Source organism: Apodemus sylvaticus, chromosome 21 (genome assembly GCF_947179515.1).
Source record: "Apodemus sylvaticus chromosome 21, mApoSyl1.1, whole genome shotgun sequence".
NCBI lineage: Eukaryota > Metazoa > Chordata > Mammalia > Rodentia > Muridae > Apodemus > Apodemus sylvaticus.
The window spans coordinates 30,712,843-30,730,388 of NC_067492.1; the positions used below are offsets into that span (position 1 = coordinate 30,712,843).

A 17,546-nucleotide genomic window follows, 5' to 3' on the forward strand; every position below is an offset into this window, starting at 1 on the left:
TCTCTGAAATCACTATCCAGAACAAATCTGTTTACATTGGTTGCTTTTCTACCATACTTTTTTTTTAAAAGTTACATGAACACCAAAATAGAAGTCTGAATTACACAGGTCCTGTTATCCCTTTAGATGGTATATATGTATTGACCCATTCCCTAAAGGATCCACTGCTTCCAGTAACAATTTTAAACATGTGAACATTTGTATTACACATTTGCATCGTGGCAACTATATTATGCAGTTGCATGCAGTACAAAAAAAAGTATTGAGTTTTCTAATGAAGGTCTTTATGGTCATATGGTCATATATACTGTGAGTCTCATTTGCAAAAATATATTTAAGAGTGGCCAGTTTTGCCATTGTTTTTTCTAAAACTTCTATTAGGTCCCTGAACTCTGCTGTTAACAGAGTATTACAGGATTCTAGGGATCATGATATACAAGACTCTGTTTTGCATTCCATGGCCCTGGGTTGATGATGTCTGCCTCCAAGCAATTCCTATAAGAAGAGCTGAATTTTCAAAAAAAGAAATCTAATATGTGAAAGAAATGACATAGAATAAAACATACTGAGCACCTTTTAATTTTTTTGAGTAATGATGACTGATGTTTTGGCAATTGTTTTTCTTTCTTTCTTTTTTCCTGGCATGCACTTGATTGTAGCACACCACATTAAAACTGTAAAATAAACAAGAGCTTGTTAGACCTAGATTTAAAACCTTCATTTTCTGAGTTCTGGAAATCAAAGAATAGGGATTTTATGATAATTAGATGAGATAAAAGAGAAAGTAATTTAAAATAATGGATGGAGGACAACTTTCAATTAATATCCTTGAGGAAATAGGTATATAAGAAATGAATCAGTTACTCCTCTCCCTGGTAACTTGGCAGTACACATTTTCTAAGGAGTCTCCATGGAAGTATATTGAAAATGTCAAATAGCTGTGGAAACAGGGAGGGTGTATCTTAATATTCAAAGGCTGCACTAGCAAACATCCTGAAAGCAGTTTAGCAGCCTTTCTTTTATATTACCAAACAGGAAAGGATATTGGGTATATCCACAGTTCCTAGCTGACTGAAATAAAAATGCCTTCCTCCTTTCCATTATCTTTTTTTTCCAAGTCAACTTTTTTTTATTCGATATATTTTTTATTTACATTTCAAATGATTTCCCCTTTTGTAGCCCCCCACTCCTCGAAAGTCCCGCAAGCCCCCTTCTCTCCCCCTGTCGTCCCACCCACCCCTTCCCACTTCCCCGTTATGGTTTTGCCGAATACTGCTTCACTGAGTCTTTCCAGAACAAGGGGCCACTCCTCCTTTCTTCTTGTACCTCATTTGATGTGTGGATTATGTTTTGGGTATTCCAGTTTTCTAGGTTAATATCCACTTATTAGTGAGTGCATACCATGATTCACCTTTTGAGTCTGGGTTACCTCACTTAGTATGATGTTCTCTAGCTCCATCCATTTGCCTAAGAATTTCATGAATTCATTGTTTCTAATGGCTGCTCAACTTCATTAGTCATTAGGGAAATGCAAATCAAAACAACCTTGAGATTTCACCTTATACCAGTCAGAATGGCTAAGATTAAAAATTCAAGAGACAGCAGGTGTTGGAGAGGGTGTGGAGAAAGAGGAACACTCCTCTACTGCTGGTGGGGTTGCAAATTGGTAAAACCACTCTGGAAATCAGTCTGGCGGTTCCTCCAAAAACTGGGCACCTCACTTCCAGAAGATCCTGCTATACCACTCCTGGGCATATACCCAGAGGATTCCCCACCATGTAATAAGGATACATGCTCTACTATGTTCATAGCAGCCCTATTTATAATTGCCAGATGCTGGAAAGAACCCAGGTATCCCTCAACAGAAGAGTGGATGCAAAAAAATGTGGTATATCTACACAATGGAGTACTATCCTTTCCATTATCTTATTGATTGCACACCATTCATTTATCCTTTGCTTTAGAAACAAAGTATCACAAGTTTAGTGGCTTAAATTTATTATCATATATTTTCTTAATCCCAGTCTCATTGGGAAGTGATAAAGGTACATTTGGCTGAATTCTGTTAATTTCTAGAATCTGTAGAGAGAGTTTATTCTCATATAGATTAAATCTTCTTGTCCATGAGTTCTATCTATACAACATCAGAGCCAGCAAAGTTGTCTGGGTTCAAGGATTCTTTCACAGTTTTGTCTCCCAGTGACCAAAGAAGATATACTTCTCTCTCAGGGATCTGTGAGCTAAGGTACATGCTTACTTACCTCAGAATCAGGTCCCCATCTGAGCACCTCAGTTAGTCATATCTTCAAAGTTTCTGCCATAGACAACAGAATTTACTTACTGATACTTGGATGTTAAGTAAAAGATGTTTTTTCCTTTTTTTTGATATATTCTTTATTTACATTTCAAAAGTGACTGATTCTGTCTCTTTGAAAGCCAAGGCTCTTGTCTGTGAGATGTTCCTGAAAGTTTCTTACTGCCATTTTGCTTTAGTAAGATACTCATCGATTAATAGCTAGTATGCCTTAGAGGGCTTTATTCCTATGGCAGTACAGACTTAACAATGGTTTTCAAGGAAGACACCTCATACAAAATGGTTTTGTTATCCAGTAGTTCTTAATACCATAAAGTCCATGCATGAGCTGGCAATAATTTTGCTTCCCTCAGAGGCCTCACTCTTGACTTGCGTGCGATCACTTTGTCATGGTACCTTTGTCCTTTCTAGAAATGTGTATATCCTATCCTGCTCTCTCCTTACATGTATAGATTTCATATTCTTATGAGAACATCAGTCACAGTGGCTCTGAGGCAATTCATATTTCAATTTAATAACTTTTACAAAAATCTTATCCTTCCATGATCCTATTCTGATATGGCAGATTGAAGGTTTTATGCAAGTATTTTGAAGAAAAAATTCCTAGAATGAAAGCTGAATTCAAAAGATCGTTGTTATTTCAGATTAGAAATGAAAATTCCATAATTTTAAACAGTATGGAAGTCACATTCAATACGGGCAGATATATATCTCCATAAGTGCTATTTGTAGTTTGAAATAGCAGGGCATTTTGTGTTTGCATTGTGGGTTTTCATTGGGTTGGTTGTTCCCTTTTTCCTTTTTCTCACCTCTTCCTTCCCTTCCCTTCCCTTCCCTTCCCTTCCCTTCCCTTCTTCCCTCCTCTTCTATTTTCCCCTCTCCTTCTCCTCTCTCTTCTTCTCTTCTCTTCGTTTTTCTTTTTCTTCTTTAATACCGAGTCTAGGTTTTGTTGTCTGAATAGAGAGATTAAGTAGAAGAGCCACATACACACGTTCATGCAGGTGTTTCCTTTATATACAAGTTTAAACAAGCACCCATAGGATATGTAAGTCTGATAATTTGATAGTATTGTAGAGTTTATTTCCCTTTCTGTACTATGGTTCTTATGATACTTAAGAATATTAAATTAAAAAATCAAAAAGAGACAACAAAACTTTTTACTTACTTGTTATATGTATAACAATCTGAGAGTTGTAATTGTAGTGTTAGGGGCCTTGCTAGTAATACGGAAAACAGGGGGAGGGAAGGGGACTGATGGGACTTTCGGGGAGTGGGGGTCCAGAAAAGGGGAAATCATTTGAAATGTAAATAAATATATAAATAAATTAAAAAAATACTTTAATAAAAAAACTGAATGAGGACATATTAAGTTTTTAACCAAGTTCACATCTGGTAGTTGTGATTCCATCCAGGTCCTTCATTATTTTGTCTAATAGGAAGCTCAGTTTTTCTCTAGTTACTCTTTCATTTGATTTTTATCCATCTTTGCTTGCTCTGAGAAAGCTCTCTCAGTCTGGGTTTGGCTGCATCATGTAACCCTAGTACTCCTACATAACGTGTGTGACAGAAGCACTGCAAGTCTGGAATCAGCCTGGGTCCCTAGTAAGACCTGGTATCAAATCAAAAGTCGACTATTCCCTTTATCTAACCTCCTTTCACTATTGGAGCATGGAGAAGCTGTGGCTGAAAAGTGTAAGTCAAAAGTGTTATTAATTCTCGAAAAGTTGAAATTTTGTCCTGACATCCTGCAATCTTAAAGGCTTTAAATGCAGCAGGGTATGGTTCTCAGACTGGGAAAGTAGAATGAATGGAGCTCTTTATCAGGTGTTATATCAGAAAAAGAAGTGATTCTCCAGTGTTGTGATTCTCTTCTGGGGATTAAAGCAAAATTTACTTTTATGTATTTCCTTTTATAATTTCAGTTATGGCTTCTTCCCAGGTACCTCTATCTCCATAGAACTTCAAAAGATAGCATCACTTATATCCTCCTACCCCACAATTATTACTTATTGCATAATGAGGAAAACCAGTTTATCCAGAAATAGAGATTTCAGTGTAATATATCTAGGTCATATTCCCAACTCCTGTCAGGAATTGTCTGGTTCCTCAAGTTCCTTGAATAATAAAGACCACTGATGCTCTTGTCTTGGTGCCTTTGTCCTGACACATCAATACTGTTGTGTAGATATTGCATTGAATACTGTTTTGTAACTGTCTGAGGGGATAAATAGGCATTTTAATATTTTTATCTGTGCTGTCGCTACTTCTGTCTGTTTATTTTCTGTCTTTGTATCTTTGTACATATACACATGTTTAGGTGTATATCCATTTTCACATATACACATACACATGAGATATTCAAGAGAATTTATATCTCATATTCATGAGATATAAAGAGAATTTAGCTTATTAAAAGCTAAACATTTTCAAAAGATCCTTAAGTATCTCTTATAATTAATCCTCAAATTTAAAATGACTTAGTATAACACAAGGAATATTGCTTTCAAATAGCATACAACTTTTAGTGGAAGTTATGTGGGGCCTTTTCAGATTACCCTTCCATTATTTTGTTTACATGTTCATTTATAATTAAGATGTTCAGGGTACATTTGAACCTAAGTGTACTTTGTGAGTAATATTCTTTCTATTAGACATCTCTTTATCTACTTTTACCTTCTATGAATTCATTGATATAATACTTTATCTTTCTATATTATCCATCTGAATAATCTTATTAATCAGTCTTTCCAGCCAACCAGCCAACCAGCCAGCCAGACAGCCAGACAGACAGCCAGACAGCCAGACAGACAGCCAGACAGCCAGACAGCCACCTACTAACATCGTATTTTCATCCATCCATATCAATGTCTTTTCAGTAATAGTGGTGCTTTTAGTATTTTTCTGTACTCTTATCTACCCAAATCGGATGATCAATGTGAACAAGTTTTGATCTAAGCTCAGATATATTACGAAGTTATAGTCTTAGACCAGGAAGATGACTCAGATGATAAAAACACTTGCAAGATAAGCTTGATGACCCGAGTTTGCTCTCCAGAACACATGACCCGACAGTGGAAGAAGGCTAAATCCTGAACAATTGTTCTCTCACCTCCACATTTGCATGATGGCATCCATGACCCTCCCCCAACAACTCTCATTTACATATACAAATAAGTGAACTAAAAGTTTTAAAAGTTACATTCTTAATTTTATCACGAGTACAATTCTGTGCATTATACTTTCAGATTTAACGCTTTACTGCTTTTTTTAAAATTTACATCCAGGTTGTGCAGAAAATATTGTTGTATTTCCTAAAGAATGTTAGCCCTCTGTACTTTTATTTGAATTTCTTTGATTTTGGAACATATTGCTTCATTTTAATAATTATAGAAACTTTAAGGGGTGTTACTACTATTAAAACACTTTACAAATAAGGAAACTGATTATTGAAAAGGTTGCATTAATTCCTCTCTATCTTATATTTTATTTCTGCAAAGTTCTGTGTTTCTTATATTCTCATTCTAGAACTCATATCCTGGAGTGTTACTCTACATGGTTGTGTTAGATAAACATATTAGCTTTAAATTGTATTAGAAATGGCATTTCATCCAGGTTGCTTATAAGATAAAATTCATGTGTCAACTCATGGGTATCCTCCATTAGCATTGATCATAGTAGCACACAACATTGGACAAAAATACACTTGCATGCTGACCATAAAAATATATAACTAGAGAATAATTCATTATAAGAGGCAAATATAATGAAAAATGTTTTCCATCCATTTTCCTTCTAAGGGTTACTGAACTAAAATATATGGTATAGCCACAGATGAAGTAGGTTTTTATGTTGTCAATATTGCATAAAATATCTACTTAAAAACAAAAAGAAAATGAGTTTCTTTTAGTTTACTTGTTATGGTTTTCTGTCAAAATATATAATAGACCAATTATCTAATATACAAAAAAAAAAAACAACAACAACAACAACAAAAAAAACCAAGAACCTCTGAGAATCTTGAAAATTTCGGGGGTAATTTTAAATATGCTTTTAATAAAATGAACAAATTCTATTATTTATTATTATTACAGAGTGAATGCTTCCAGTTCCCTTTCTCTAAATTTAATTAACGTGAATGCTTTGGCTTTGCTTGCTTGTAGGTCTTGTTCTACAAAAAAAGGAGTCATTGTATTAACTCAAATATTTTATAAACTCTGACAATACTATTTTGCATCAATGAATTGCTATTTGTTTTATTTTTTCCAATAGAAAAAAGAAAGAAAGAAAGAAAGAAAGAAAGAAAGAAAGAAAGAAAGAAAGAAAGAAAGGAAGGAAGGAACAAAGGAAAGAAAGAAAGGAATGAAGGAAAGGAGGAAGGAAATATAGAATGACAAAGAAAGTCAGAAGGAAATTAAGAAAAAAGAAAAAGAGGAATAGAGAGAACAATGGAAAGATGGAAAGAAGGAGAGGAACAGAAGGGAGGGAGTAAGGGAAAGAAAGAGATAGGGAAAAAAGGAGGCACACAGAGACTTGGGCATATTATTGAAGCTTAGAAAAGAACAATGAGTTTGTTATAAACCTATTACATCATGTTTGCAGATTTGAAATGTTGTGGTCCTGAAGCAGAATGGAAGCATATTAGCCTCATGAATGTCAGTTTCAGTAGTGTGTTGTTACATCACTCTTTTGTGCTTACTAGCTCGGCACACATACTAGCTTTCATTTCTATGTCTATTGTGTTTCACATATTTACAAGATGAATTGCTCCTCAGATTGTTTGACATGTCTCTCTATGTCTGTCCATCTCTCTATGTCTCTCTCTGTCTTTCTGTGCTATAATGTGAATAACACAGAAGACCTGATTTTATGAATTTTCTTATTTAAGTAAAAAGCAACAACTTGAAATTTTTTCTGGCTGTATCTCAGCTGCATTCAGTACAGTTTCAGTTTTCATGGAGATTTTCCATTTCTTTGGGCACCAGTCCCCATGACTGGGTCAAACTTCATTCACACTAGAAGAAGAAGCAGTGTGATGTATATGTGCCTGTATCATCAGCGTGCTATACATTGGAAATTAACAAGAAGCCTGTGTATGCATTGCTTTGTTTTCCTGAAGCAGACATAATTTCTACTTCAGCATAGAGAATACAGTGCTTCTCATAGAGTCTTTTCATTGAGTTTTTAGGCATTTCTTCTGTACTCTTTCAGTTCTTAAGGCAAATTTAAAATACAGTGTAATTACGAATTCTTTGGAAACTTATGTTTATTTCAGTAAATTTATATTTTCTCATATATGTGATTGGAAGAATAATTACCTGTTCTCCAAGTTGTTCTTTGCTAAAATATTAGGGTAGCTTTATAACTGTTATATTGCCTTATTATGTAATTCAATTCTACAAATTGTTAGCAATTGAGTCACTAAATGAAAAGTAATTTTTATTCTTTAGATTCAGTCTGTAGTAGAACATTTGAACAAATGAAAGGATTTTCTATAATATACTCCCCAGGAGGGCATTTTCTCAGTTTTCCTTGACGTATGATAATCCAGGATACTTTACTTAACTCTAAAGCATCGTGCATACTTTATTTATTTATAATGTCCCAAGTATCAGGTGACTGTAGAGTTCTCATTGATTCTAATAACTTGACCTCATTAAAATCCTGACACTTATGGTGGTTCAACATCCCTTGGAAGATGGTCTATTGAGCATTAAGAGGCTTGGATCAGAAGTTAGAATATGCAAATGGTGACAGTAACTTGGGCTGTCATGAAAATACTCTAGGAACACAAAATGAGCTCATGTGCTTCTCTTCTTTTTCCTAACCCACACTGTCACTTTAATAGTAGTCTATGTATGTATCTGTTCTAGAATGAAGTTTTATATTCTTATCACCTCAAATATTTAGGCCAAAACTATATTGTGTGAAACTGTGTAGAACCTTCTTGATATGGAAGGGTTTTGATTTATGAATTATAATTTATTCACAGATGAATTAATAGCTCACAGCCCAGTTTCTACCCAGCAGGCAGTATGCCTTATCCTGAGAAGATAGAGCATCATGTAAATAGGTTCAAGTGTCCCAAGCTTGTTAACTTTGAGCTAGATAACATTCCTGGAAAACTAGGATCCACAAAAAGCAGTGATCTCTGCAGCCCTAAACACCTGTGCAACCATTAGATTCTAATAGATGCTGATTTTCCGTTTGCAACTTAGATATTTCCTGGGAAGACAATAATAAATCAGAGAGACATTTCCGTGATGCCCATTTCGATTGAAAAGAACTGCAAAGTGAGTTGTGATCTCAGGGATACCTAATTTCATTTAAAGTTGTGATTGTGATTTTTACTGTACACAATCCATGCTGTTATCTCATTTGAGTAGAAGTAGTCAGAACGTCCTAAAGTAATTCTGTTGGGTAACTGTAACATAATTTTGTCCTAAATTAATATGAACAGACATGTATTAACTCTAAATTTTGTGTCTTGAATTAACTTAGCATCATAGAAAAGCCTATGAGGAAAAGCATATCAATGATCACAAGATCACTTTGCTTCTATGAATGATAATGGCCACATATAAGATTCATTTGCATCTGTCACTCATTTTATCAATTTATTCATCATCCAGTGCTCTTGACCCACCCACTCACTATTTCAGTAATTCATCAGTCTTAGTTCCTACATTGGCATTAAGATTCAAATACTCACTTGGAATACCCAAGGACTCATGTTTACTACAAAAAACATTTAAGTGCCTGAATACAAATTTCCTAATTTCTTTTGCTTTCCTCTTTAAATCACTGTTTTAAAAATGAAATGAGTCTTCCTTCTTCTTGAGCTTCCTGTGGTCTATGAGTTCTATCTTGAGTATTCCAAGTTTTGGCCTAATATCCACTTATCAGCAAGAGCATACTGTGTGTGTTCTTTTGTTATTGGGTTACCTCACTCAGGATGATATTTTCTAGTTCCGCCTAAGAATTTCATGAATTCACTGTTTTTAAAAGCTGAGTAGTACTCAATTGTGAAAATGTACAACATTTTCTAAATCCATTCCTCTGTTCAGGGACATCTGGGTTCTTTCTAGCTTCTGGCTATTATAAATAAGGCTGCTATGAACATAGTGGACCATGTGCCCTTACTACATGTTGCAGCATCTTCTGAGTGGATATGCCCAGAAGTGGGATAGCTGGGTCCTCAAGTAGTATTATGTCCAATTTTCTGAGGAGCTGACAAAATGATTTCCAGAGTGATTTTACCAACTTGCAATCCCAGCAACAATGGAGGAGTGTTCCTCTTTCTTCACATCTTCTCCAGCATATGCTGTCTCCTGAAGTTTTTATCTTAGCCATTCTGACTGATATGAGGTGTAATATCAGAGTTGTTTTGATTTGCTGTTTCCTTCTTCTCCTTCACTTGCACTCAATCAACTGCACAAATATTTATTGTACTTCCAAAAAACATGACAGACACATTGCTAGGTAAAGAGCATGCAAAAGAGTAAAATGCAAATGCCCACAATTCTTAAAGTACAAATGTATCGTTTAATTGGGAGATGTTATGGAAATATATGGAGAATGAATAGAATGTAATGATGCCAGTTCTCACAATTCAGAGCCATAAGCATCCCTGGCATGATTCTGTAACAGAAGACTTAATGTGAAAGACTGTGATCACCTCAGCATACTGGATAATGTGTGCATCTCCATCAAATAGAGGAATGTCCTCAGGTTTGCTGCAAAAGAAATGAAATGCATTGGCAAAGTGCTTACCATACAGGAAACACTTGAAATATATGTATCATCTTTTTAAACATTGCTATGACACAATACTAGACATAAACCACTTATGGGAGGCCATCTTTGTTTAGACTCCTACTTTCAAAGGGTTCAGTCAATAGTTGATTGGCTTTATGCTTGCTCAGCAACTAGTGATGATGGATGTGTAGTAGTAGCCTTTGAGCATACCTTCAAAAATTCTTATGTCCTCCATGTTTAGAAATTATATGCTCACAGTGACCAACTTCCTCCAACTAGATTCTTCTTGTAAAGTTTCCAGAACTTTCCCAAATGGTGTCATTATATGGAAAGCAATCATTCAATATATTAGCCCATGGGGCCAACATTTTATTCAAATCCTAATAACAGAACTACTACCACACCAATATTAATCATCGTACTTCTCCTCAGGTTTTTGTTTATCTGCCAGAAAACTGAAGCTCCAAGAGCAGAAACAATTTTCACAACTTTCGTCTTTACAAGTAAGAGTGTAGGCACATTCTACATTCTTCTTAAATGAAGGGTAATGTTTTCTTGTGCCATAGCAAGTCCCAGAGTCTTCTACTTCAAGGCTTATTTTCATGTGGCCTTTATTCTGCTCCAGTTAGTAAAACCAGCTCCTGAGAAAGGCAACATTCACATGTTCATATTACTCACAACTGTGAACATTTAGTACACTTGGGATGTCTTTAGCATCACAGACTCTTGTCAGTGGGATGAAGTGATGAATAAAATCATTGCATTAAATGTGCAGGACCTGACAGACATGTTGCAAAGAACAGCAAAAATAGTAGCTTGTAACTCTGCTTTGCCACTACTGAGAGGGCAAGGCTTGGAGTTCTATGCACCCTGGTTCATTCTCAAGCACTTGTGGAATACACACAAGGTTTTGTTTTAATTTGAAAATTGCTTACCTAGTGTTTATGGATGTGTATAAGAGAGAATAGAAGAGATGCAAGTGACTCATTGCAGTATCATAATATAAAAAATAGCACAACCTTTAAAAATCCATTAGTCTTTAAAATATAATATTTTTAAAAGTCAAATTTCTCCTTATAGTGACCCAAATGTGTTTTAAAAGTGATGTCTGTCCTACAAAATAGAATTTAAATATTTTTTATTACAAATGGGAAGACCTAGATTATAAAAAACAATCACACTCAAACAGGACTAAAATATAATAGTGGAAATCTAAATTCTTCAGTTTTTCCATCAGCAGCACACAAAGTTGTATTACATGTTTAGTCCAGCTTTAATTCAGACCTGTCCCTATCCTTGATGGACATCTCCCAATTCTGGCATCAATATCCTTGGTTCTCCATGGCAAATGAGGTCACATTTTCAGCAGTGGCTTTTTCTGGCCTCTCCGTAGAGATTCAAACCCTGTTCCACAATGTTTGGTTTCACATTTGGTTCTCCATGACTCCCTTGATCTCACATCTCCAGTATAATGAACAACTGGGGACACCTCCTCATCACCATATTCATCGGCCAGCTGAATACACAGCCTGCTCTCCTTGAACTAGCTTCTAAGTAATGATCCTAAGGAAATACTTGTTTGTTTCCAAAAAGGTTTTCACCTATACCATACTAATTTCTCATTAACCAGAGCTGACTATTCAGTCACAGCCTGTTTAATATTCTGAGATTCAGTGACACACATGCTTTATGTAAATTAGTGGTACTCTTCAGTGAATCTCTGCAGATTTCTCAGCCCCAGCTGATCAGCACATACAGATTCTTACCAAATCATCATAAGAATAGTCCCCAGCCTAGTTCCAGTAGGTTACTTGTTACCTTCCAAAATGTCATATTCCAGGCCTCCACAGTCCCCATTTCCCTTAGCAGTCATTCCTTCCAAGCTACTAATAGAACAATTCAATAAGATCTGGGCACTTACTGGCTTTCCAGCACTAAGTGTCCCACATTCCTCTGGAAACAACACAGTAAAGATCATCACATGAACAACTGCTTCTCTGGTACTAAGTTCTATTATAGTTTATTTTTTTGGAACTGTGGCACATACCATGAGCAAAAAGAACTTAGGGAAGGAAGGGACTTACTTGGCTTCTGCCCCACTTTACACCCCACTATGGAGAGATGTCAAGGCAGGAACTCAAGGGGATCTAGAAGCAGAAACCTTGTAGTCATGCTGTTGTCTGGATCGTTAATAAGCCAATATAATCAGGTAATCCCTTAAATGAGGGTTTGTTCTCAGGTTTTCCTAGGTTGTGTCAAGTTGATAGCTAACAGTCATAGAAGAGAATGCATATATTAATTTTCTCTAGTCTATCACAGAATGATATAAATAAAAGCTACTTAAAATATTTTCAGATATATAAATATTTGTGTGTTCTTGTGTGTGCACCTGTGTGTGTGTATACATGTGTCTCTGTTTTTTATTCGATATATTTTTTATTTACATTTCATGTGATTTCCCCTTTTCTAGACCCCCACTCCCCGAAAGTCCCATAAGCCCCCTTCTCTCCTCCTGTCCTCCCACCCACCCCTTCCCACGTTCCCGTTCTGGTTTTGCCGAATACTGCTTCACTGAATCTTTCCAGAACAAGGGGCCACTCCTCCTTTCTTCTTGTACCTCATTTGATGTGTGGATTATGTTTTGGGTATTCCAGTTTTCTAGGTTAATATCCACTTATTAGTGAGTGCATACCATGATTCACCTTTTGAGTCTGGGTTACCTCACTTAGTATGATGTTCTCTAGCTCCATCCATTTGCCTAAGAATTTCATGAATTCATTGTTTCTAATGGCTGAATAGTACTCCATTATGTAGATATACCACATTTTTTGCATCCACTCTTCTGTTGAGGGATACCTGGGTTCTTTCCAGCATCTGGCAATTATAAATAGGGCTGCTATGAACATAATAGAGCATGTATCCTTATTACATGGTGGGGAATCCTCTGGGTATATGCCCAGGAGTGGTATAGCAGGATCTTCTGGAAGTGAGGTGCCCAGTTTTCGGAGGAACCACCAGACTGATTTCCAGAGTGGTTGTACCAATTTGCAACCCCACCAGCAGTGAAGGAGTGTTCCTCTTTCTCCACATCCTCGCCAACACCTGCTGCCTCCTAAATTTTTAATCTTAGCCACTCTGACTGGTGTAAGGTGAAATCTCAGGGTTGTTTTGATTTGCATTTCCCTAATGACTAATGAAGTTGAGCATTTTTTAAGATGCTTCTCCGCCATCCGAAGTTCTTCAGGTGAGAATTCTTTGTTTAACTCTGTACCCCATTTTTAATAGGGTTATTTGGTTTTCTGGAGTCTAACTTCTTGAGTTCTTAATATATATTGGATATTAGCCCTCTATCTGATGTAGGATTGGTGAAGATCTTTTCCTAATTTTATACATGTGTCTCTTACTGTAACATGTGTAAGTCAGAGAACAAATAACTGGAGGTTCTTTCTACCACCATGCTGGTTCCAGTGATTTATCTTAAGTTCTCATGCCTGATGGCAGGACTCTTTATCTGATTGAGACAGTTGACTGGCTTGAGTTATTTGTATCTGTTGCAAACAGATTTGATCCAGTAATATCATAGAGCTGAAGAACTTATAGAATGAAAACTGTATCAGCTATTTTATATTAAATATGGCTACTTTTATCTTCAAATACTATTTAGATTGATACATCATCTCAGGTTCTAAAGATTAGTTGTTATGTCCCTAGAATAACTGAAGCCCAATTAAAGCTGTCAATCATCATAGAACAGATAGTTTGAAAGACCTGATTTTTACTAATGTATTAATTCTTATTAAAAACAAACAATGCTTGTTACGTCTTTCTTCTTATTTTTAAATACAACCTAACATCACAATACAATTTATTAATCAGATGCCATCGATATTAGGAAGAAAAGACACTGAAATAATTTCTATCAGAACTAACAATAAGGTCAGTTTGTATGCTTTATTTGTTAGTTTAAAAAAAAATTGTGCACGAGCATGATACATATGAAACCCCTTGTCTCCAGAACAGCATTTGTGTGAACAAAAGCCTGTGTGAATGATATATTATTCAAATGTTCTTTTTTTAATAAAAATGCTAATGGAAATGTTAAAATGCACATAAATTAAAATGATCATAAATTAGGATTAATATCACATTAATGAATTATAATCCCACATTCATTAAGATAAAGTGGCATTTCAATATTTGTTCTTGTTCATAAATTTAATACAATAAATGAAAGGGATACGTTTTGAGATTCAATAAATATTTGATGTAATCTTATGCTTCAACTTTTAAAAATATTCAAAGGTAAAGGAGGAGATCTCAATGCATTTGGGCTCTTTGTTGCTATTTTATGTCTTTCTCATAATCTTTCCTTTTCATTTATTGAAGTGCTAAATACAATTTAAATTGGATAAGAAAGCAACAGAGCCTCTTCTGAATACAGGGAACACCAGGAAGGCACAATGCTTGAATTTGTCGGAGTTTTTATCTACAACACAACTATAATTTTGTTATTATTAAATAATTTTATTTATTTAATTTCCAAAAAAAAAAATATCCCCTTCTTGGCCCTCCCTTTCTGAGATCTTCCATCTCCGCACTGCCTGTGAGAGGGTGCTCCTCCACCCATCCACCCCCACCTTGTACATGCAGACAGGAGCCAGGCATTGCTGTCCTCTGAAAAACTCTACCAGCAACTGATTAAGGCAAATGCAGATATGTAAAGGCAACCATTAGGTTGAGGTCAGGGACCAATGTGGGAAATTAGAGGAAGGAGTGAAGGGGATTGCAACCCCGTAAGAAGAATAAGTGTCAACTAACCGGAACAACTCAGAACTCAGAGACTAAGCCAAAAGCATGCCCACTTTTTAAAGGAACAAATACTTTATATCTCTAGGTTCAAAAAATTATGACTATATAGGCAGATATGTGTACTTAAGCATTATTTTGCCACATAATGCCATTTATTTTACAATGCAAGATTAAAAAAAGTACATTATTTAGATTTGTTTATATTTGTTATATGTATATAAATGCTTTCCTATGGATATATATGTAGATATATGTAGACATCATACATGCATGGTATCCTTAGAGATAAAATTGGGCCGTCAAATTTCCTGGAACAGGAGTTATAGCTTGCTATGAATTGAAACTTGGTCTTCTGCAATATAGCTCTTGACTGCTGCAACATCTCCAGAGACCCAAATAATATGCATTTTAAATAAATTTATTATATTTTAAATCAGGAGGCTACATAGGGGAATCTACCAAGTTTTTGTGGGGGAAAACTACATAACAGAATCCTCCTGACTCTCTTATGAACAAGCTATAACGAATATTTTCATTTTTATTTATTCCTCTCTCATATCACATGTCCTGAGTTGCCGCCACCCTTCCTTTCACTCCTCTCCCCATCCCCTCTCTTCCTCAGATCCATTGCTCCTCCATTTACCTTCAGAAAAGAGTAGGCCTCCCAGTGGTATCAACCAAATACTGCATAACAAGATGCAATAAGGCTAGGCACATACCTTCATAGCAAGGCTGTAGGCAGCAACTCAATAGGAGGAAAAGGCTTGTAATCCTGCCTTACTAAGCACCTACATATGTGTTTAAGGACAAGGGTTTGCTTTATATTGAAAAATCAAAGTCTTCGTTAAGTCAGTGCTCATTGATGTAAAATGTAATGTTTTTGAACTCTTGTTGAAGAGTTGCCATTTTCCATAAAATTCCATTCTTTTGCTTGAAAATGTTCTGTATCCTATCATTAATATTTTCTCTGTAATGCAGAAATCACTTTCTGGACTGTAAAAATTATTGAGATTTAAAGAATGAAGTGAAGTTCTTATTTTTTGTTTGTTTGTTTTTTCAAGACAGGGTTTCTCTGTGTACCCCTGGCTATCCTGGAACTCACTCTGTAGACCAGGCTGGCTTCGAACTCAGAAATCTGCCTGCTTCTGCCTCCCAAGTGCTAGTATTAAAGGCTTGTGCCACCACTCAACAGAAGTTGAGTTGTTGAATATTTTTGGCGTAATTATAGCAACAATCAGATCAAACTCTTGGCCCACTACATTTGATCTTATCAAATATAAATTCTGCAGTGTTTATAAGCCATATTGACACTCTAGTTTTAATATCTCACACTAAATAATTCATTTTTAAATAAAATTATATATATTTAATTCAAGCCTGAATAATGGTTTTTGCCTCACTGTACTTCATAAAATATAGCGCTGATGATGATGATGATGATGATGATGTGTGTGTGTGTGATTGTGTACATGTATCGATAATTCAAAAATCATACCTGCAATTTTGTGCTCTTTTGAATTTCTCATCATTTTGAAACCATGCAACTATATATTAAAAAAATTTGAGCACTTTATAGAGGCTGATCTAGATGAAGTTCATTATGTTTTATTGTAACATGCTGTAAATGCGAATGTTTATGCTGGTTGCGCAGCTCTGTTTAGCAGAGACTGGGGAAGTAGTGCAAAAAGAATTAATTTGACACACAACCAGGAGTCAGTTAAATAATGCTGAAGATAATTTAGCTGTCTCCACAACTAACTCTGGCTACTTTTCATTTTAGTTACACACAGATTTGGATCCTGGAAGCAAAAAAATCAAGTATATCCTATCAGGCGATGGAGCTGGCACAATCTTTCAAATAAATGATATAACTGGAGATATCCATGCTATCAAAAGACTTGACCGAGAGGAAAAGGCTGAGTATACATTAACAGCTCAGGCAGTGGACTGGGAGACGAACAAACCTCTTGAGCCTCCTTCTGAATTTATTATTAAGGTTCAAGATATCAACGACAATGCACCTGAATTTCTCAATGGACCTTATCATGCTACTGTTCCAGAGATGTCCATCTTGGGTATGTATGCTTCCAATTTCTCAGATTTGTTAAGGGTCATCTTTAAATAGCTCCTGGCATCAGGCATGTTACATTGCTGAATAAAAGACATTTATTTTCTACTTATCTTTAATTTGCATTTTTAAATCCTCTTCCTTGGAGCAAGTTCCACAGATCGATAGATAGCTTTAGTCCCTTAGTGATATAGTCTGACAGAGCAAAAGTTTTATTAGAATAGTGCTTCTTACCTGGCACTATTTCAATAGGCTTATTTCCATTTCTATCAAAGACAAGTATTGTTACTGGGACATATTTAACAAGATTTGTTCCGACATGCCAAGCTAATCCTAGTAATATTTGGTTCATGTTTAATTATTTGTTTGTGTATATTCTTGTGTAGATGTAGTGCACAGAGGCATAGGAAAATATTTGACGAGAGTCAAAAATATATTGGTCTGATTGAATGGGAGGAGTCTAAGGTGGGTTATGCAGTCAAGTTTACTAATGACTTTCTCTTTCATGGCTAATTGACATTAAATCCATGGTTTCTACAAGTCAACATTTCTAGCATTTACTCACTCATACCTTCTGTGAATCACTGATGAATTCATTAT

At 35.6% G+C, this 17,546-nt stretch overlaps 1 protein-coding gene across 4 annotated transcripts in view; it reads left to right on the top strand.

Annotated features, from left to right (window-relative positions):
- Nucleotides 1-17,546, top strand: part of Cdh8 (cadherin 8) — a 394,512-nt gene that overhangs the window by 109,860 nt on the left and 267,106 nt on the right. For all 4 annotated transcript variants that reach the window (XM_052166508.1, XM_052166505.1, XM_052166507.1 and 1 more), the window contains exon 2: nucleotides 16,659-16,953. In XM_052166508.1, the coding sequence (XP_052022468.1) occupies nucleotides 16,659-16,953 (295 nt within the window). The remainder of the gene's footprint in view (nucleotides 1-16,658; nucleotides 16,954-17,546) is intronic.